The 22,718-nt window shown below is 37.4% G+C and overlaps 1 protein-coding gene across 4 annotated transcripts in view; it reads right to left on the reverse strand.

Annotated features, from left to right (window-relative positions):
- The window catches only part of WDR17 (WD repeat domain 17), an 88,213-nt gene that overhangs the window by 33,234 nt on the left and 32,261 nt on the right, over positions 1–22,718 (reverse strand). For all 4 annotated transcript variants that reach the window (XM_055123599.1, XM_055123598.1, XM_055123601.1 and 1 more), the window contains 10 exons: positions 20,862–21,092; positions 17,415–17,666; positions 14,346–14,468; positions 10,552–10,736; positions 8,602–8,770; positions 7,363–7,454; positions 4,720–4,802; positions 2,823–2,909; positions 1,229–1,393; positions 444–646 (listed from right to left, as the gene is read on the reverse strand). In XM_055123599.1, coding sequence (XP_054979574.1) covers positions 444–646; positions 1,229–1,393; positions 2,823–2,909; positions 4,720–4,802; positions 7,363–7,454; positions 8,602–8,770; positions 10,552–10,736; positions 14,346–14,468; positions 17,415–17,666; positions 20,862–21,092 — 1,590 coding nt within the window. The remainder of the gene's footprint in view (positions 1–443; positions 647–1,228; positions 1,394–2,822; positions 2,910–4,719; positions 4,803–7,362; positions 7,455–8,601; positions 8,771–10,551; positions 10,737–14,345; positions 14,469–17,414; positions 17,667–20,861; positions 21,093–22,718) is intronic.

The following is a 22,718-nucleotide window of genomic DNA, read 5'->3' on the forward strand; positions in this document are numbered from 1 at the left end:
CCCCCTAAGTATCCAAGTGTAAAGGGATGGCTCTATTCTTCATTTATATGTTGTATCACTTTATTTAGCATTCAGAATTCTGCTCCTCAACCTACCACTGGAGTTAGTTAGTGCCTGTAGTAGAAGCACAGAGGAAATCTAAGCTGTGCATAGAAGTATCTGTATGGGAATATGTGACACAATGGTGCATATAGAAACACAAATACACTTGCAGTCAGGAACCAGATACAACAGTTAATTATGCTTATCTTTTATTAATTTTGATGATATCTCCTATAAGTTTTTCGGTGCATTCTGATGTTTCAATCAAAACCATACAGAGCACTCAATGAGAAATGTCTCATTTTAAAATAAAACACTGCAAGAAGGCTTTAAAAACACTGTGTCACTCATAAATTATAAACACTGTCGATATACTGAAATAGCTATCCATAAAAATTTACCGTATACATCTGCACCATGGTCATACACTGTATCCAGACAGGTCCCTTCTCGAGTGTCCCAGGCTTTTATAGTATAGTCCCAGCTGCCAGAGATGAGCAGATATGGAATCTCAGTATTCCACATCAATCCCCTCACCGGTGCAGTGTGGCCACTAAGAATATTTATGCACGTATCTTGAGTATAATCCCAGATTCGAACAGAACTGCAGTAACAGAATATTATGCATAAAATAAGATTCAAATTGGTGTCTAAATTATTAATACATTCTTTAAAAATTTGTTTTTCTATTGAGTCACCATGAGAGAAACAGTTACAAAGTTGTCCATGATTGGGGTTCAGTCCCATGAGGTTGGAATACCTATCTCTTCACAGGTGTGGAACACAGTGATATTCTTAGTATATTACAAAGGCATTTTATGTTTCAAGGTACATTTTTTTCTCCTCTTTATAGCAGAGAGAAAGAGATATTTAACTAGGCTAGAGTTAGTTTTACTATTCCTGTTGTTGCTATTAATAGCAATAAACATCCAACAGTAAGCTAAATAAGTAAGGACATAAAAATGACTTTGAGGATACTATTTAGTAAGGCCAAAAAAAATGCATTTGGTTGAAGACAAGTTGCTACTTGCTAATAGTCTACATATTTAAAATTCTTCTTATTATATAAAATATTACTTAAAATATTTAAAATATAATTGATTTAAAATATGGTTTATTTGCTACAACAAATGATGTTTATGATTTTAAGGACTAGAAAATGAGACCCCCTAAAGAGTCCTCATACCCGTCGTCAGAGCCACTGCAGAGAATCCCCTCCCTCAGCGGAGACCATCGCACGTGGAAGACTTTGGCGGTGTGGCCACTAAACACTTTCAAAGGTTGATCAGAGCTGGTTGCCACATAATACACACGGACATTTTTGTCTTCACAGCCAGTTGCTATCATGTCTCTGGGATAACATCAACAGCAAATTAAAATAACAAAAGTTATACACTCAAAGTGTTAAAATTATTTCTTAGGATTTTAAATTTTGAGGCAGTCGGATCTTAAGAAGAGCCACCAATGGTGGCTGATGAGACTGGCTTACACCTTAAGCAAACGATCAGGTATTACGCATCCTGACTGACTGGGAACATTTTTTTCTGTGATAGGGCTACAGAGAAGCGATGTTTCCCAGCCTAAGTTTAGAAAGGCTCCCTTCCCACCAGCGTTCCTCAGGTGATAGCATGCCAACTGACCTGGCTTCCCAATTCTTTTCGGTGGCTTAACTGTCTGACAGAATTAAGAAGTCTCTAGAAATGAATATGTGGCTATTAGCTTTTAATAATCTGAATTATTCTTTGCAAAGTGACAGGTAAGTAACAGTTTCTACCTTCTTGGTATTGATTGAAATGATGTTCAGAAAAAACAAATTAGGACTAGGAAGAAATGTGGAAATTCTGTATGTGCCAGAACATTCTCACTGAGAAACATTTATTCATTCATATAAACTGGGAAGTGCACACAAGTTGGACCCAATAAAACTCTCCCAGAAATTTCAATTTGTTGACTATTGTTATATGGATTAAATATTTATGTTTAAGTCCACATGAGTTAGTAAATCAGTTTATAACTCACATGCAAAAATGTAAAATTGAAAATTATATCTGTCTAAGGCCCACTGAAAAACAGGACAGTTTCTGGATGTGAAAAAAAACATACCTTAAGTAACAGAAATATGTACATGTATATATTAGAATGTTACATATGTATGAAATCTTGGAAATAAAGCCATTCAAAGAATGTACATACAGACATCCAAATTATAAACTTAGAGATATCTTATGAATAAACCTTTGTGAGTTAAGGATGATTTTTCAATTATCTGAGATGCTAAGAGGACATGGATACAAAAATTAGAACACATCACTTCCAGTAGAAAATTTAATGTAGTATAGACAGAGGTTGGTTTTCAATTATATATATCTAAAACATATAATGTTATACTGTCTGCAATATAAAATAACCAAGAAAAAAATTTAAAGCACAAATAAAATATATTATACTTGGTAGTAAAGATAGTAAATCTGAACAAAAGCATTATTTAAAATTTTTTTTAACTAATAAGCATACTGTCTTAATATCTCATTTTTATTTCACTGGCCAAACACTAACACTATAATAATTTAGAACAATTCTGTTGGTCACATAGAAGGAGAATTTCAATTCATTTTGTATATTCAATAAATAATTATTAAATACTAAAACATGCAGCTAGTAAGAGGCAACATGGTTGCGAATTTGGAGCTTATGTTTTTATTACATCATGCTCCAAATCATATTTTAGGGAAAATGTACACAATATTGGAGTCATATATCACCTATATCCAATCACTTACTTGTTGTTTTGGCTCCAATCACAACCAAAAACTGCAGCTGGATGTTTGTATTTGTGTAGCAGTTTACCATCAATTGTTCGGATGATACTGAAATTAGTATGGCATGTTAAAAGAAAAAAAGCAACACTTAAATTATTCGAGGACTTGGATTAAAACTAGATTTGAAATAACAATAGGAGACAACTTTAAAAGTTCATAATTAACCATTTCAGGATATACATTTCAGAATATACAATACAAATATTTCAGCTATAGAACTTGTGTGTGAAGTGTAAGGAACATTTAAGAGTATTCTACTATTAGCTGCTATGAGGATATTTGTCATATAATAATTATACATACATCAATTTAATTTGAAAAACATTTATTTAAGTAATTTACCTTATAGAAACTAATTGAGAAAATATTTCAGTTATATGTTTCAAAACAATGATATAACTAATGTGTGTATTTAGTTTCAACTTGGAAAATTTAACAGTCCAAAATTTGTGTTTTAAACAACGTATGGACAATGTTGGTCTTTGTATTTACCATACCAAATTCAAATTATATAATTTTAGTATATATTTCTTACTATATTTTAAATTTTTGATATTATTTAGATAGTTTTATGGCATATTTTTATTAATACAACTAGAAGTTTGAGGACACTTTATTCCTGACCCTCTAAGTACAAAAGAAGCTCTAGTACCCTTCTCTCCTATTACCATACTGCAAAGGCTATCGCTGCCATTAGAAATTAAAATAGATCATATATAAATAAAAGTATTAGAGAGTTCAAAATTATTTGGAAAAGCCCCTCTTTGGCAGCTTTAGGACATCAAAAGTCCTGGAGATATTGAGGAGTGGTGATCGCAGATGCCTAAAAACGTGTGGTTGTTACAATTTTTATCAGATAGTACCCTTGTATTTTCATACAAGGAAAAATTAATTATACAACAATAAGAAAAACTCAGTTACATCTTGCTTATTTTGCTACCTGTCATTTTAGTGAGTAGTAGTTTTCAAATGAAAAGTCATTTCCAGAGTCAAAATTTAGCAGTTCAAGTGTGTATGTTAAACACTGTAACTACAATGTTGGTCGCATGTACTTATCATCCCAAATTCAAATGATATAATTTGGATTATATAATTTGGCAATGTTGTCATTAATTCAAGCAATATTACTTATGAAAAATATTTATTTCCTAATAAAGATATTTCGTTTTAGCCACTGCATTTTCCCCAGAAATAAAGAGTGAGGGTGAGAAAACTGGGCTTGATGTAGCATAATCCAGCAGGAGACACATTTTACACTTCGAAATCACAGTGTCTTTAACATAAGTTCACACCTAGAGTCACATGACCACACCTGTAGTTACAGGATAGCATGAGCTCATCAATGAAGCACATACGCAAGCTGAGAGCAGTTAATCGATTTCTTCAATAGTCATTTATCATATGCATTACTTTATTTCTCCTTGCAAAGGCTGCCTGTGACTCTACAATAATACTATTTATGAACAAATTTCTAGAGCATTTGACAGCACTTGATAACTCTTGAATAACTTGTCAAAAACTAAACACCATCTCCTGGGAAATGTGATAAAAACGACTTATTTGTAAAATGTCCTTGAAGTTTCTTTGATGCAATTTAATCTTTCAGTTAAAATTCTGTACTATTTTCATTCATAAAGCAAATAGGTTTATTTTTAAATAATATTGCAGTGTTATTTATGATGGACACATTGTAGCAACAGAACATATCTACACAGGTTTTTAAGTAACTCCTATGACAGTTGATAGAGCTGTATAAATAGAATCTCAGTGCTATCATGATACATTAGTATTACCAAACACATCTTATATCCATATATTTGTATCTTTTATGGATGTAATTTAATGTCATATCACTTACCAGAAACCATCACCACTGCACGTTGCTATTCTCTTGGAATCTTTATGACTCCAGGCAATGCAGAATATTCCATTTTTCCCATGCTTCAAAAAATTCAAAATACCTATCAATAAGAAGTAATTCACCTCTTTTTTTCTCTTATTTATTTACTTCTAAGCATTGCTTTTTTCTCTTATCTATGTACATCTAAGCATTACTGATTTATTTACTTCTAAACATTACTAGGAACTGTTCTAAGCATGTTAGCTGATGCTAATGGACCTTTGGGGAGGTTAGTTGTAGACAGCTACACTGTAATAAAGTGTCAGACTGTCACACTTAAGAAACAAAACCATGATGTATGACATAAATTGGGTGAATTTATTTCATTGTGTGGACATAGATAAGGCAAATTTTCTTCTTAAATTACTGGTAAAATTAAGTCGTGCTTAATCCTTCTTCCCTTAATCACAAGCTTGCTTTTTGTTTTTAACCTCTACAGAGGCTAAGGTGATGATTTATAAAGATGAATGCAAGCGAAGAATTCCTTTACTCCTTCCATTTAGGGGGTGGGGGCTTTGTGCTAGGTTCCTTTACCCCTAGGGACAGTCCTTGCAGCTCTGTAGGACAGTTCAGTCAAGCTGGAGCTCTGAGTTCTCTACCGATTGGTTGTCACAGATTGAACCCATTAGATATGGGTCACAGGTCTGTCATGAAACGTCGGGAGAGGTAACTCTAGAAGGAAGACATGCCCTTGATGCTAAGACACAAGGCTGCTGGGACTAGCGGGGGGTCCTCTAGTTCTCATGGGCAGATATTTTAGTCATAAAATGCCAAGACAAGATGACATTAAATCAACAGATATGGGGCTGGAGCAATAATACAGCGGGTATAGCTTTTGCCTTGCACGCGGCCGACCCGGGTTTGATTCCCAGCATCCCATATGGTCCTCTGAGCACTGCCAGGGGTGATTCCTGAGTGCAGAGCCAGGACTAACCCCTGAGCATCTCCGGGTGTGACCCAAAAAGCAAAAAAAAAAAAAAGAAAGAAAGAAATCAACAGATGCGACACCTCAGGATAAATTCGGTTTTTGAAAATAAGTCAAGGTTTCCTTTTCAGGTTTCTTCTTGTCTTCTTCCTTAATCCTCTCAGTAGTATTAGGAAATGAGTGTTATCCTGGTGATAGGGAAGATCAGAAGGCAGGGTTGGGGTGTTGCTTATCTGAGACTATTGTTGCTATGTAGAGAGAGGGAAGTTTGGCCAAATTTTCCTCATTGGGGAACAAAACTGTTTTCTAGCAGTTTGTAAGATTTTCTTCAAACTGCATTCGCTGGGGCCTAGAGATAATACAGTCGGTTTGATTCTGGTCATCATTGAGTCCCCTGAGATCACCGGGTGTGGCTTCATAGCTTCCTTCCCCATCCCATCCCCAGTGCCTGGCCATTATTCCTGGGCTTGGCCTTGAAAATGCCCAGCACCATTGGGGTGACCTGACACCATGCCTACAGGCTTCTGCAATGAACTGCCACTGGGTTGGCCAAGACTCAACAGTGGGTGCCCCCAACCTCCTAAGCATTCTTGGGAGTCTCCCCAAAATACTATATTTGCTATATTACTTTAGAGACCTCCCCAAATATTAAGGCTGCCTGACTCTAACAAAGTAATACATACTATACAAGATTTCAAGGCCTCAAATACACACATTTCATGCAAGTTATATATTGAATCCGTTTTAACAGCAATAATTTTCAATGAATGAAATTTCAGGGTAATGAGACAACCTGAGATTTTAATAATATTCCCCCTCATTTGTATTCAACATACTAAAATGAGGTCACATTTGTTTTCCAAATGTTACTGAAACTCTGTAAAATATGGGGTGCTAAGTTAAATGTTAAGCAGAAGCAAAGCGATGTTCTGTATCACTACAAACAGGAAGAGCAGAGTGTATAGTTGAAATATTAGGTTCACAGCAATAAAATTATTTTGCCTCTGTCAAGAGCTGATTAGTAATAGTTCTTGTAAGCTGGGAATTGTTCTGAAATTTACCCTTCTAATTATTCAATATTTTCCTAAATAATATTGTGGAAGATGATTCAGTTTCTTTGAACTATTTGTGCCTGTTGGGTGAATTTCTATACATCACACCAAGTTACACTGTTCAGAATTCATTTTAGCAGGTGAATTGTCCTCTTGGATTATTTTCTGAGAACACAGAACTGCATGGGTATTAACTACCCTATTAATTTGGGCTCCACCCAATGATACTGGGGGTGCAGGAGGAATGAGTAAAGTCACACCAGTGATACTCAGACAACCAGCAAGTTGTGTGATTGGGTATGTGGAAGCAAGGATAGATTTCAGGGCCTCAAGTTTGCTAGCCCTGATTAACTTTTTTTTGTTTCAGTGACACCTGGCGACACACTCAGGGCTTACTCCTAGCTCTGTGCTAGTGAATGTCTCCTGGCAGGGCTCAGGGACCATAGGGGTAACTGGGATTGAACCTGGGACAGTTGCATGCCAGGCAAGTGTCCTACCTGCTGTACTTACCCCACCCCAATTCTGTACTCTCCACCCCAATTAACTATGTTTTAATAAAGAAAATCATTATAAAGCAAGAAACTATTAAAGCTATTATGTTATTTAGCAATAATTATGTCTTACCTCATTAAACCGCTGTATCATCTTGCCCTTTTTAACATCCCAAATGAAAGCACCATTTCGGGAAGTGGCACCAGCAATACAATTTAAATCACCTTAGGAAACAAATTGTCAAATATCATGTTAAATTCTAGCCACAAATGCAAATTTTATTAAAAAAAACATTTTTAAAAAAGAAAGATCAGACTCACAAAGTAAATGTTCATTTTTTTTACTGGGAAGACTATCAAATGTATGTCAATGAGAAAGAATATTATAATAAATGTATCTATTACAAAGCTAGATAATTATCAAAAGTTGTTGATTTCTTGTTTGGTTTATAACCCCTACTTGACTTTTATGGAGAAAAACCTTGGAATTTCTATAGAATTACATGATAACAAACTATTATAATGTATTCTCAGTCTCATGAATGTATTATAATGGATAATATGTATAATGGATAATGAAAGTATTACAATGGATAATATCTCCATGAATGTATTATTCATGAGATATCCAGCAGAGAAATATACCTACTAAAAAGTTTAGGAAGTAGATTATTTTTGATTCATATGAAAAACTCAAGGAAAAATTTTGTCAGGTAGCACTGTAGCACTGTCATCCCATTGTTCATCAATTTACTTGAGCGGGCACCAGTAACGTCTCCATTGTGAGACTTGTTGTTACTGCTTTTGGCATAGCAAATATGCCACGGATAGCTTGCCAGGCTCTGCCATGCGGGCGGAACACTCTCGGTAGCTTGCTGGGCTCTCCAAGAGGGGTGGAGGAATCGAACCTCTCTTGGCCTCATGCAAGGCAAACACCCTATCTGCTGTGCTATCGCTCCAGTCCATTATACCTTTAAAAATATATCCTGAGCACCGCCAGGAGTAACTCCTCAGTGCAAAGCCAGGAGTAACCCCTGTGCATCGCCAGGTGAGACCCAAAAAGCAAAACAAAACAAAACAAAACAAAACAAAAGAACACATCTATACAAATGTCCCCAAAATGAGATTTTTTCATGACCATGCGAGCCTTACTGTGCTGATTTTAATATTGCTACATCACATAGAAGAACTCAAATCAAGTGCCTGCACCCAGCATAAGCTATCCCTAAAACCATACAAAAATGGAGCTGAAAAAATTTACTTGTACAGTCACTTCAAGCAAAATTGCACTGAAAGGAAAAAGATAATTCATGTGAAAAAAATTAGTGAATGCATTTAATTATACACTCAATTTTAATAAAATAATTCTTACCTGGAGCCCATGAAATAGAATAAATAACTCCTTCATTACCCGGAGAAGTATATATGGCTGTTAATGTATTTATATCCCAAACTTTGATGGTGCCATCAAATGAAGCAGTTGCTAAAATATTGGGATCATCAGGTTTGAATTTGCAGTCAAAGATTGTTTCCACGTGTCCCTAAGATGTAACACAAGACTGTCACAACTATTGGAGGAAATTCATGCTCTCTGTTAAAAATTCATTGTATATAATCAGGATGATACACTTAATATGGTTAACCAAACATTAATACAAAAATGCTCAGGCAAGAAAAAAACATGAATGGCCCCTTTTCACTTTGTCAGTTGGATTTATGTCTTTATCTGGATATATATATTTATCTGGTATCACAGATATAATCAAAAATTCCCTTCATTTTTGTAACTTTGTATTTTATGCAGAGTAAGAATTTAGTCAGCCATAGTTCCTCAAATTAGCAACTAAATATACATATTTGCATTCAATTTAATGCAAAACATCTTTTCTAATCATTTATTGGATAAGGATGATCTATTAATTTATTAACAATGAGCCATGAAGAATTACTAGAGTAATTCTAGTAATTTCTTATAATAGAGAGTATATACTTATAATAAAATGAATAAATATAATGAAGAAAAAAAATTAAATATCTCTTATTGTAAACATGTAAATTTTACTTTTCTAAAATATCCAAGATATTCTCCAAAAATACACCCCAAATTTGGCAGAAATAAGAAGAACTTATATGGGGGCAGAGTGTTAACACAGTGGATAGGGCATTTACCTTGCACGTGGTCCCCCTGAGTTCAATCCCTGGCACCCCAGATGGTCTCCCAAGCCCTACCAGGAGTGATCCCTGAGTGCCAAGGCAGGAATAAGCCCTGAGCACAGCCAGGTGTGGCCCAAAAAGCAAGGGGGAAAAGAGAGTCTATCATGGCCTTGAATTCTTGAATTGTAATTAATCTTTTTCCAAAATTTCCTAGCATGTTTAGTCTGAATTTAGAATACTTTCTCTTTTTGCATCATGTTTTGGTTTCCAGTTGGAGATTTCAAAGATACCAGTTGGATATTTATCATGATTTTTTGTTGAAGACTGGACATATATATATATATGTATTATCATTCTGTAGAATTTTAGAATCTGTATTCTAAAATTAGAATGAATTTTATATATAATCATATATCACATATAATTGTACAATGTACTGATATTAGTACATCAATTATATTATATTAATACATCAACATAATTAATAAGCTAAAATTAATATGTTGATATAAATATAAATATATGGACTGGAGCTATAACACAGCAGGTAGGGTGTTTGCCTTGCATGCGGCTGACCTGGATTTGATTCCTCCGCCCCTCTTGGAGAGCCCGGTAAGCTACCGAGAGTATCCCGCCCTCATGGCAGGGCCTGGCAAGCTACCCGTGGCGTATTCGATATGCCAAAAACAGTAACAACAAGTCTCACAATGGAGACTTTACTGGTGCCCGTTCGAGCAAATCGATGAACAATGGGACAACAGTGCTACAGTGGAATGTATTTGACATATAAAATAAATATTATACTTATATATATACAAATATATATTCCAGTTTGATCTGATCTCTGGTAACACATGGCCCCCTGAGCATCACTAAGTGCAGCCCAGGAGGTCCCCAGGCACCCATAGGGAGGTTCTGGTAATCCCTTGCGACACAGCCTGAGCAACATCGCATCCTCAGACCTTTGCACTGCACCTCAGGTTGATGGTAAATCACAGGGAAGGGACCAGGGTCTCCTGAGAACCTGTTGACCAGCTGGGAACAGCCCCAATTCTGCCCTTATGAAAACAAATGTTTAACCAGTTTCAAGGAGAAAAGCAAAAGAAAACATTCTGGGGTTACACAAAACAATATTGTACATTAAAGAAAGAATTACCAGAAGACATACCAAGTCCCTAAGAAACTCCCACTTCTTGGCTCCTAAATCATAAAGTCCAACTCCACCATCCAAAAAACAGCAAACTGCATGGCCAGGGGGAAGGGAGAATGATTGGTTCTGAGTCAAAGTCGGAGGTGGAACCGCCTCACTTGTTGAAGATGTATAATGATTTTTGGTCGGACACTGGATAGAAACTAAAATGAAAACAGGACTCAAGTAAATACACAAGAGTTTCCCATACGCTGGAATGAAACCTCAGCCCTTAATTTATGAAGCTGCAACTTTGTTTACTTTCCTCTGGAATTCATATCAGTTATGAAGGCCATCATCTCAGGAGTTGTGCACAGAAAGCACTTTTGCAGCAGTTCTAGCATCTATCAGACAAAATTGAACATTATTTTGAAAAGAGGTATACAGAGTGTAGGTGGAGTGCATGGATAAAAATCTGTACGAAGAATCGCAAGAGGTCACAAATATTTGGTTAAATCTCTCCCTATAAATTACGGCAGAGCATGGTTGTGAATTAGAATCTTCACAATGGATAAGGCACCTGCCTTGCAGGCCCAGGTTGGATCCCTGGCATCCCATGAGCACTCGCAGGAGGAATTTCTGAGTGAAGAGCTAGGAGTCACCCCTGACATCAACAGGTGTGGCCCTCCCTCCTCCACTCAAAAAAAGTTTTATTTTTGCCTAATTTTTCTTTGTTGTTTTGTTTAGGCCACACCCAGTGGCACTTAGGGATTACTTCTGACTCTGCTCATGGATCGTTCCTGGAAAAGTTTGGGGGACCATAGCCAGTGTCAGAGATCAAACTCCAGCTGGACAAGTTCAAGGAAAGCACCTTATCATCTATACTATCTCTCCAGGCCACACAGTTTTTTCTCATTCTGTATTTTCTATTATAGTTTAGATCAAAATGGTTAAGGTGCTGGGATTGTGGCTCGGTGATATTCAAGACACTGGTGGAGGGATGGGCTCTCAAACATTGCATGAGGGAAAAACAAGCACAAAAATGTGTGAATCTGTATCTGTACCCTCACTGTGACTCACTAATTAAAAAATAAATAAATTTAAATAATAACAAAAAGTTTGATCCCTCCATGCCAGAAAAGAAAAAACTAAAGTATGACATGTGGAAACCTAGGTACCCAAAAGGAATTCCTCAAAAATGACAATGTTTATTATGTGCTTCTAATTAAGTTTTCTAATTTTCTCTGACACTCACTGGCAGCTTTTTTACAAAAGATATGAAATAGGAGAATGGGATATTTCAATAATCCCATGATATGAACATTTATAAGAACTGAACAAAGAACAAAGATGTCCCCACTGCAGAATATGTGATAAGATACCAAATCCTGAATCCTAACATTCGACTTGAGAAGCACATCACTGCTCAAGTCTCATTATTTCTAGATCTCTAGTTCCCAAGATTTAGAGGTCTTTGTGCTCCACAGAAAGGCTTAAATTTGTGATTAGACTAAAGGCTTTAATACAGAGATTTTCTACTACTTGGCACTCACCACAAATTACAAACTAAATTTTCTAACCAAAATAACATCAATTTAAATAGGCCTTGCTACTTAACACATGATAAAGGTAGCAGCGAGCAAAGAGGAATCAATAACTAATTCCTTATTGCATGCTTTTTATAGACCACACAAAAATGGGAACATTAACAGGCAAACATAATTGACTTGATGGGCAATCAGTTCATTGTCCTCATATTTAAGAACGATTCCCGAAAGGAATGTACCTGCCACACAGAGGCAGGGGGTGGAATCAGGTGGGGATGTCAGGAGGGACACTGGGGACATTGGTGGTGGATAATGTACACTGGTAGAAGGATAGGTGCTCAATCATTGTAGACTGGAACAATCATTAAAGCTTACAACTGATTCTCACAGTGATTCAATTGAAAAATTAAAAATTTGAGAATAAAGTATAAAATTTATTTATTGTTCAAAATGTCATCTCAGGACCGAAGTGATAGTACAGTGGGTAGGGCATTTGCCTTCCACACAGCCAACCTGAGTTTGATCCCTGGCATCCCATATGGTCCCCCAAGCATCGCCATGAGTAATTCCTGAGTGCAAAGCTAGGAGTAACCCCTGAGCATCACTGGATGTGACCCCCCCAAAAAAATAAAAACAAAATGTCATCTCAGAGAAAGGAGAAGAATGCCTGTCATAGAGGCAGGTTGGGCGGGAGGGGGGTGGTGGGAGGAAAACTGGGGTCATTGGTGGTGGGAAATGTACACTGGTGGAGGGATGGGTGTTGGAATATTGCATGACTGAAACCGGATCATGAATAGTTTGTAACTGTGTATTTCAGGTGATTCAATTAAAAAAAAGAAAAAGAAAAAGTTAGCTTAGAGCAAAAAGTAATAATAATAATAAAAGGAATGATTCTTGAGGCCCAAGCAACAGAACAAGAGCTAAGGTGATTGCTTTGCACACGGCCAACCTGGGTTAGATCCCCGGCATCCCATATGGCTCCTGAGCACCTCTAGGATTGACTCCTGAGTACAGAGCCAGGCACCATCAGGTGTGGCTCCCAAACAAAATGAACAGAAAAAAAGATTTTCATTTTAAACCGTCTCAAAAATTCCAGACTTTTTGATAGCACAAGGATTCTTTTGGGGGGCCAGAAAGATAGGACAGCAGGTAGGGTATTCGTCTGGAATGCAGCAACTGGGGTTTAATCCTTGGTACTCCCTGTGATCCCCTGAGCACTGCCAAGAGTGATGGCTGAGCACAGAGCCAGAAGTAAGCCCAGAGCACAGCTGGTCTGTTGCCCAAAAACCAAAAACCAAAATTAAGTAAAGTATATATTATGTTTTATTATTTATAGACAAAACGAAGAGTAATATTTGAAACATATAAAAACTCAGGAAGGGGCTGGAGTGATAGCACAGTGGGTAGGGCATTTGCCTTGCACGCGGCCGACCCTGGTTCAAATCCCAGCATCCCATATGGTCCCCTGAGCACCGCCAGGAGTGATTTCTGAGTGCTTGAGCCAGGAGTGACCCCTGTGCATTGCTGGGTGTGACCAAAAAAAAAAAAAAAGCAAAAAAAAACCCAAACAAACAAACAAAAAAACTCAGGAAAATGTAGAACATCTACAACTCATGTTCAAGCATGGCATATATGCTTTAGTGCTTATATTTCGAATATGAGGTTATTTAATTACTGATATTTGAAAACAGGTTATAACAGATTATAACTTGTTATAAATTTATAACAAAAAATCTATAAAAAATTTGTCATAGATTTAGAATGAGTAAGTGTAAAAAATAAACTGTCTTAAATGTCTATTTTATAACAACATTATTGTTTTATTTTCCCGTGTAGATACTTTGAGATTACCTATTATCCTTGAATGTCATAAAAATTAACCTACGTTTTGGATATTTTCTTTCCATTTTTTGGGGGGGAAGGGTGAACATTTTCAATTACATAATGTGAGGTATTGTATGGATCTCTGGTTGTCCTTCACACAATATTGTCAGAGGACACTTTTTAGTTTGCTTTTTTTGGCGGGGGGGGGGCAAACGTGGTGGTGTTTGGGAATTACTCCTGGATCAGGGGTCACTCCTGGTGGTGCTTGGGGGACCATCTGTAGGGTGCCAGGGACTGCCAGGTTGGAATTAAGGCAAGCGCTCTACCTGCTGTACTATTATTCCAGTCTCCAGAGGTAACTTTAAATTTTTTTCTTTTTAAATATACATATTACGTGTATGTTTTAGTTAAATGTATAAAAGATATTATTTTAAAATACTAACTTTTGGTATTTTTACTTACATTTTTTCCTTGGGGGAGAACTGAGTACATGCAAGCAGTGAAATCCTGTTTTCTTTAATTTAAAATTGTCAATAGGTGTTGTTCTGGAAACGTTCCAAATGCGCAAGACACCCACTTGAGAATCTAGTTAAATCAGGAAAAAAGGTATAGCAATATAATCAAAGACATGTCTGAAATATCCAACCTTTAGGTTTCATTATTTTTTCAGTTTTTATATTCTTACTGAGGAGAAGACACTTCTGGCAGTGCTCAGGGACCATCCACACTTGATCCTATGCTCGGGATTACACAGGATCAAACTCGGGTTGGCTGCATGCAAGGGAAACATCCCATCTGCTCTATATTCACTCTGGCCCCTGCTCCAGTTTTTTGGGGGGATGAGATTGCTTCCTTGGCAGCATTCCCCCCCACACACACACACAGATCATTAAAACAATTTTGTCACAAGTTGTCACAAGACAATACTCTATAGTGACACACTTATTCCAGGAAATGGCTTGCCACAGAAACTGTCCCAACATTAATTATTTCTTATTCTTCATAAATCCTCACACTTACTTGCAGAGACTACTCAAAAACTAATTATAAAGCCCCAACTCTTCAAAAAATACTTTTTTTAATAAACTACTTTAGAAAACAGTAGTTAAGTGCCTCAAATGATTAAACAGATAACCCATCAATTATACTCCATTATCTACAGAAATATAAACATTCATCCACATAAAAATCTATACACAAGTGTTCATAACTGCATGATTAGCAAAAGAAAAAATGAGGAAACAAGCTGCATTAAGTTGCTGAAACTTCTGGAGTGAATAAACAAAAGTTTGGCACATCTGTCTAATGGAACGTTATTAAGCTGTTTCTGGAGATCTTCAGCTACCGGGGCTCTGCTTGGGGTGGGGAGGGAAACTCAACCCACCCCTCTGAGGGGCCCCGATAAAGACAGTCAGGCACAGGGGCAAGAGACTCTGCTTTATCGCTCTCTTCCAGAGCTTGGTTTTATAGACTCTTGATGGACCCGGGGCTGAGATCTCCAAGCCTGCTCGGATCGGGACTGGACCTCTTCTGCCCAGATCCTCCATTTTCCAGTAGCTAGGCAGTCACACCCAGAAACTGCCCCCGGTGCCATGTAATCCCATCAGTGGCCAACATTCAGAGACTATAAAACCAAGCTTCCGGAAGGAGACATCTTATAGCCTAGTTCTCCCTCTCGAAGAACCTGGCAACTACTGAGAGTTTCCTGCCCATATGTGAGAGCCTGGCAAGCTCCCCGTGGTGTATTCATATGCCAAAACCAGTAACAATGATGGGTCTCATTCCCTGAACCCTGAAAGAGCCTCCAATGCGGCACCATAGGGAAGGACAAATAGAGAGAGTGTTCTAAAATCTCAGGGCTAGGACGAATGGAGACGTTACTGGGACCGCGTGAGAAAATCGATGATCAACGGGATGATGATAATGATGATGATTAAGCTGTTTAAACTAATCATGTGCTCAAACATAATCTGATATGAATGATCCTTAAAAAAAAAGTATGCTAACTCAAAGAAGCCAGTTACAAAAGGCTACATACTGAATAACTTCATTCACATAAAATATACAGAACAGTCATACAAACAAAGAGTACATAGAATTCATGTGTATACGCAGAATATGTGCTGAAAAAGAGGCATGGAGATTTTAAGATTTTAAAATTTCTTTTAAAAATGTTGACAGGACAATGCCTTTTATTTTACACTAAGCAAATATAGGAAGTATTCATCCAGTAGCTGAAAATACTCTCCCTTAAGAACTTTCTAACATTAAGTAAATGGTAAAAGAGGCTACTTAATTTCTAGTGGTTATTTAAATTTTTTTTCATATTCCCATCCTCTGTAACTTGACACATTTTTAGCTTTCCATATTCTTTCATGATTAGAAAACCATGAAGCAGCATCGGTTCAATTTATGGTGATAAATTCTAATCTCAGTCCCAGCCAAGGTGTAAAATGTCCAGGCCAACTTCGAGAGACACAATTACTGTCTGTAAAAATACCAGTGAGGTTAACAGAGTATATGTTCACCACAAACATTTACTGGGTAGACACTGTCATGGTTATCCAAACATCTCTGAAAGTGAACTATCTGTCCTTTCCACATATACAATACACAGGGACTGGAGTGACAGCAGGTAGGGCATTTGCCTTGCATGTAGCCAACTCGGATTCCATACTTCCGTCCCTCTCGGAGAGCCCAGCAAGCTACAAAGAGTATCCTACCCACACAGCAGAGCCTGACAAGCTACCCGTGGCATAGTCAATGTGCCAAAAACAGAAACAAAAAGTTCACAATGGAGACATTACCAGTGCCCACTCGAACAAATCGATGAACAACCGGATGACAGTGCTACAGTGCTACAGTGCATTTATTTAGTATGGACTGGAGCGATAGCACAGCAGGTAGGGCATTTGCCCTGCACGTGGCCGATCCAGGTTCGATTCCTCTGTCCCTCTCAGAGAGCCAGGCAAGCTATCAAGAATATCCTGCCCACATGTCAGAGCCTGGCAAGCTACCTGTGGCGTATTCGATATGCCAAAAACTGGCCTGCTCGAGCAAATCAATGAACAACGGGATGACAGTGCTACAATACACAGACCTGAACATAAGTGTAAACATGTATGATAAATTTCAATTTATTGCCAGAAACATAAAATATGAGCCTTCTTTCTACTTGGTGATTCAATAAAATAAATTTAAAAAAAAATATGAGCCTTCTTTGTATTTGTCATTATTAATGACACGAGAAAAACTCACCTTTACTATAATAAAATATAATATGGGTGAGTTTCATGAATTTCACACAAGGAACCAGTAAAGAGCATAATTTTTCTGACACAAAGAATATACACATGTGTAAGACTTTAGTTAAAAGGGCCTGGAAATATAATACAGTGGGTAGGACGCTAGCGTTGCAGATAGCTGGCTGAGGTTTCATTCTTATCACATTCTGTCCCTAAGGCCTAATCCTTGAGCACAGTTGAAAACAAAGGGGGAAAAAAAAAACTTTAACTAAGAGGGCAAACTTACCACCAGTTACAAACATCCCAGGGGCACTGTGAACCCAGGCCAAACACTGGACAGAAGCCGCTGCACTGGGGAAATTAAAGGTTGTTATGCAATAAAGTGATTCCGAATCCAGGAGTCGAATTCCAAAGTGCAAATTAGCTACAAGAAGATAATCAGTGGATAATGGGTCCCATTCCAAGGCTGTAATTGGATCCTCTTCGTCGGTCCCTTCAAGTGACTCAGGTCTCAGAACATGTTTCTGGCTTTTGCTACCTATTAAAATATAAAGAAAATGAATTCTGGAGCTGGAGAGATCATAGAGCAGATAGGGCACTTGCCCTTGCATGCAGCCCTGGTACCACATATGGTCCCCTGAGCCTTGTCAAGAGTGATCCCTGAGCACAGAGCCAGGAGTAAGCCCTTAGTACCACTGGATGTGGTTTAAAAACAAGGAAGGAAGGAAGGAAGGAAGGAAGGAAGGAAGGAAGGAAGGAAGGAAGGAAGGAAGGAAGGAAGGAAGGAAGGAAGGAAGGAAGGAAGGAAGACAGGCGAGCAAATGACTTCAAGTAAATTCTCAAAAACAGAACAAAAATTAAATTCATATTAATTTTCTCCTCACTGAACACTGATTTCTGACAGTATGGGGATTACAAACCTGGCATTTGTATGCAGAATTTATAACTGTATGTGAACATAAGAAATTAAAGTTTGTCCTAATAATAAATCATAAGAAAGTACTTTCATTTTGCCAAGCCAGTGCTTCTACCCTAAATATATTTGTTCCTCAAAAGCTATTAGAAAAGAGATAAATAAGACAGGCAACAATGCCACCTAAAACCTTCACAGTGTTACAACAGTATAGAGATAGAGACGTGCTTATGAAAAGTAAAACAACGCATTATGACTCAAAGTATAGACTTTGAGAAAAATGGACATTTTTGTGCGGGGTTGGTGTCAGAATACAGTATACACGAAACCATAACCTTAACTATATTGCCAATCACGGTGCTTCAAATGAAAGAATAAAATCAATTTTGAAAGTGTAGTCTTTGGAGTGGCCTGATGACCCACACCCTAGTTCAGAACTTCCTGGTTACTGAGTGAGGCCGCCAAACCAAGTCTTCCCTCTCCACCGAACACACACACATAAATACACAGATATACAAAGAGAACCAGAAACAAATTGGTTTAAATCATAAATATTAGGACATAAATTCTATATTGTTACATAAAGAAAGAACCATTTATGATGCCTATAATTTGAGAGAATAAGGAAACCCAGGTATGTGGGACCTGTGGCTGAGATCTCCAAGGCTGCTCGGACTGGGACTGGGATTCCTCCACCCAGGTCCCCCACTTTTCAGTAGCTTCACAGTCACACCCACAAACTGCCCGAGGCCCCATGTAATCCCATCAACAGCCAAGATATAGAGACTATAAAGTAAAGCTCCCAGAAGCCGCAAATGCGACCTCTTATAGTCTAGACCACTGATATACCTAAAGCAGCACACATGTGTTTGGTTTTAACATACTTTCTTGTATTCTCTTAAATACATCCTCTGTCCCGCTCAGAGAGCCCGGCAAGCTACCAAGAGTATCCCACCCGCACGGCAGAGCCTGGCAAGCTACCTGTGGCGTATTCGATATGCCAAATACAGTAACAATAACGGGTTTCATTCCCCTGACCCTGAAAGAGCCTCTGTTATAACACCAATTGGAAGGACGAGTAAGGAGAGGCTGCTAAAATCTCAGGGCTGAGACAAATGGAGACATTACTGGTGCCTGCTCAGGCAAATCGATGAACAATGGGATGACGGTGATACAGTGATACAATGAAGGGAGGTCACTACTCAGGAAAAGGAAAACAAAAAACAAAAAAGAAAAACCTGGTCTTAATATATTAGTTTCAAAGTTTCCAACCCCAAATTTAGAATGGAATGTCAGATTTTAAAGCAGGGTTTACTTGAGATACCAAACATTAGCTCACTGTAAAACATATAAAGGAAAATACATAGCAAGATAAACCATTTAAAACGTTTCACCCATATTAATTGCTAAAAATCTCATGAAACTAATGAGATCAAGAAACTCATGCTGGGTTCTTACTGTTGAACTCTACCTCCCTGAAGATGCTGAAGTTCTAACCCTTAGTTCGTGAATGTGCCCCTTGTGGGAACAGGGTATTCGCAGATGATCTGGATGACATGAGGCCACTAGGACAGAGCCTTTAGGACAACGATAAAGCAAAGTCTGTGTCCCGGGAAAAAAATGGGATAGATGATTATTCTCAAGGAAGCAAAAAAGCACCCTCTAGTTCTCCCCATCCAAATCTAAAACAAAGAGAGGAAACTGTTCCACGTTTAAGTAATTACACCAGAAGAGAGGAACTGTAGAAAAGCAGAAAAGAGTGAAGAAATATATCTACATCTACCTATCTGGGGGCAGGGTTCCAAAGTAATACTGTGAGGGTTGGGGTGAGGAGGGGGGCGCGACACTTGTGGTATTCAATCGATGAGGTGGAGGAAATCAATGCTCAGGTCCCACTGATAGTATGTTACTCAGGCTACACAATGCTTGAGTTCAGGGATAAGTATATTGCACTGCTAGACATGAGGGTCATCTGGGCAATTCTCATGGGTATGTGTATTTAGTTAACGTTTTTCAAAAAGAAATGAAGGGTCTGGAGTGAGAGTACAGTGGGTAATAAGCTTGCCTTTCATGAGGCTGATTCAGGTTTGATCCCCGGCACCCATATAATAATACAATAATAATACAATAATAATCTCTCCCAGGATTCATCCCTGAACACCATCAGAAATCAATTATGATTATAAATATTAAATGAAAATTTAAAAATAAATGAAAAAGTCTTGTTTAAAATGCATTTAAGATAAAATGACCCTAATCAGATGTTTTCTAAAAATATATATAGATAAACCCTTTTTATAAACTTTAGAAAAAACATTTCTGAGGGATTTATTTGAATCTTCACATTTTTTACTGCTAATTTATATTTTTTTTCACCCAATAATATTTAACATAAGCTTAATATAATGTATCTGTGATATATACCACTGAAATATATGAAGACTTACTGAAATTACTCCAAAATATTTTTCCCTCTTACTTGAAAACTGTTTTGATGTCACAGTTGTATATCCTCTGAAATTTAGATCATTTCTTAGGAAATGTGTAGAAATTTTTGAAAAAATGACTTTGGAAAGTAAAACTATGAAACTGATATTTATGAACTCAACCTATAGTCTGCACAGAAACTCAAAAGCATAAAGTTTATAAGCAAAATTTACCATAAAAATACTTTTTTTTGCAATCAGCACAATGTTAGGTCATATTTGCTTAGCTATTATATTAAAATTTAGAAGTTTATTATGTCACTTTATAGTCCCAAGATAAGAGATTATATGCATTTAGAAAAGTAAAATGTTGGAGTTCTTATTAAATTCTTACCTGGTTGAAAAATTGATAGACTTCCATCAATATGTCCAAACACGACTTTCCCCTTTTTCTGAGGGTGCCATCTGAACATGCAGATGTCAGACAAGAAGCTATGAGCCTCCTTGTGCATAGTCACGCCGCTGTTTGGGCCTGAGATGGTCCAGATGAAGAGGGGGCCTCTGTGGGAAACGAAGGCCACAGCATCCTCTGCATTCCAGCACCAGCTAAGAGAGGCGGGCACCCCTGCAAGAAATTCCAAACAGATCCAGCAGAGAGGGCAGGTTATGGGGCAGGGTGGCACCATGAAATATTATTCCCAGTGTATCATTTAAAAAGCAATGAAAACACATGGACATGTTGATTATTACAAAATCACATTCCCTTTGGGCTCTGGAATTGGACTTAGAAGGTAACTCCAAACTTGGGGAACTTTTGTAGGGAATAACCATAATAAAATTAAAGGTACCAAGGGGAGGTTTAGAATTGCTCTTATGTTTCATATACTCAGACAAATTCATAGATACTTCTTCTAGTAAAATATGTGCCAACACAATAAGTCCATTCTTATTATTTGTGTAAAAGACCTACTTTAGATATTTTAGGTATACAAATTAGTATGGGATACAATTCCTGCTGCAGAGAACCTTAAATATAAAATGATGAGACAGGAGTAAACACATAGACAGGTAAATGCTACTCTAGAGGTTCAGTAATAACAAAATTAGTGCTACAGTCATGTCTTATTGGTAGTTTAGATCCAAGTCTATACCTACTTCATATAAACTATTCATGTCACCTGTTTAAAACTATTGCTTCATCTATCAAATGCATAAAACCAAAAATATGAAATAGAAGTAACACAAAACAGCTGAAGAGCTATTTCATATGAATACTAACAGGAAATACAACAATGTTTTTTGAAAATTCCTTTAAAGTGTAAGACTTAATACAAAAGAATCATTTCAAATTGAAGTGTTGTGATCTGTAATCTGTAAACCCTAACAATAGGGTTTTATGCATATAAATTGATCATACCACCCTCTCCACCAATGTCTTCCAACCACATATTTTCCCCACCCCCCACGCACTGTCCTTGGTATGCTCAGTTCTGTAAAAGTTCATTTTTTTTTTTTTGCTTTTTGGGTCACACCTGTTGATGCACAGGGGTTACTCCTGGCTCTGCACTCAGGAATTACACCTGGCGGTGCTCAGGGCACCATATGGGATTCTGGGAATCGAACCCAGGTCAGCCACGTGCAAGGCAAATGCCCTACCCGCTGTGCCATCGCCCCAGCCTCTGTAAAAGTTCATTTATAATGCTCCCACTATTATCATGATCAAATCAATTACATATAAGATAAGAATATGGTAAATCTGAACACCACTGATTGATCATTTGAGAATCATCTAACTGTGTTAATCAGATCACATGGAGTTAGTGCTCCCAAATCTATTTTTAACAAGTTCCCAAATCTATTTTTAACAATTCATTTAAGCAAGATTTTAAATGGATCTGATGTGTAAAATATTTAGGAACCATTAGACTCCTGTCTTGGGAACAAATTGGATGGATTTTTAGGCCCTGAAAGAATCTGCGGCATCGAGACAAACGGAATGAACAGCAGTAGCATCTAGGGTATGGGACATACAGAATAAAAAGCTGTCCACTGACAGTAAGTTCCGTTTTCACCAACAGTCCACAGTGTAGGAGCGAAGTAAGTATTTATTGAACAAATGAGTGAATATAGGAATAAGTCCAGTTAAAATCAAAAGCAGTTTTAGAAGAATTTTGCCAATGAGTGATGAGACACTCATGGATAAAACACTTGGAAGAAAGCTACGTGAATGCTGAATTTCTGAGCGCAATTT

Source organism: Sorex araneus, chromosome 1 (genome assembly GCF_027595985.1).
Source record: "Sorex araneus isolate mSorAra2 chromosome 1, mSorAra2.pri, whole genome shotgun sequence".
Lineage (NCBI taxonomy): Eukaryota > Metazoa > Chordata > Mammalia > Eulipotyphla > Soricidae > Sorex > Sorex araneus.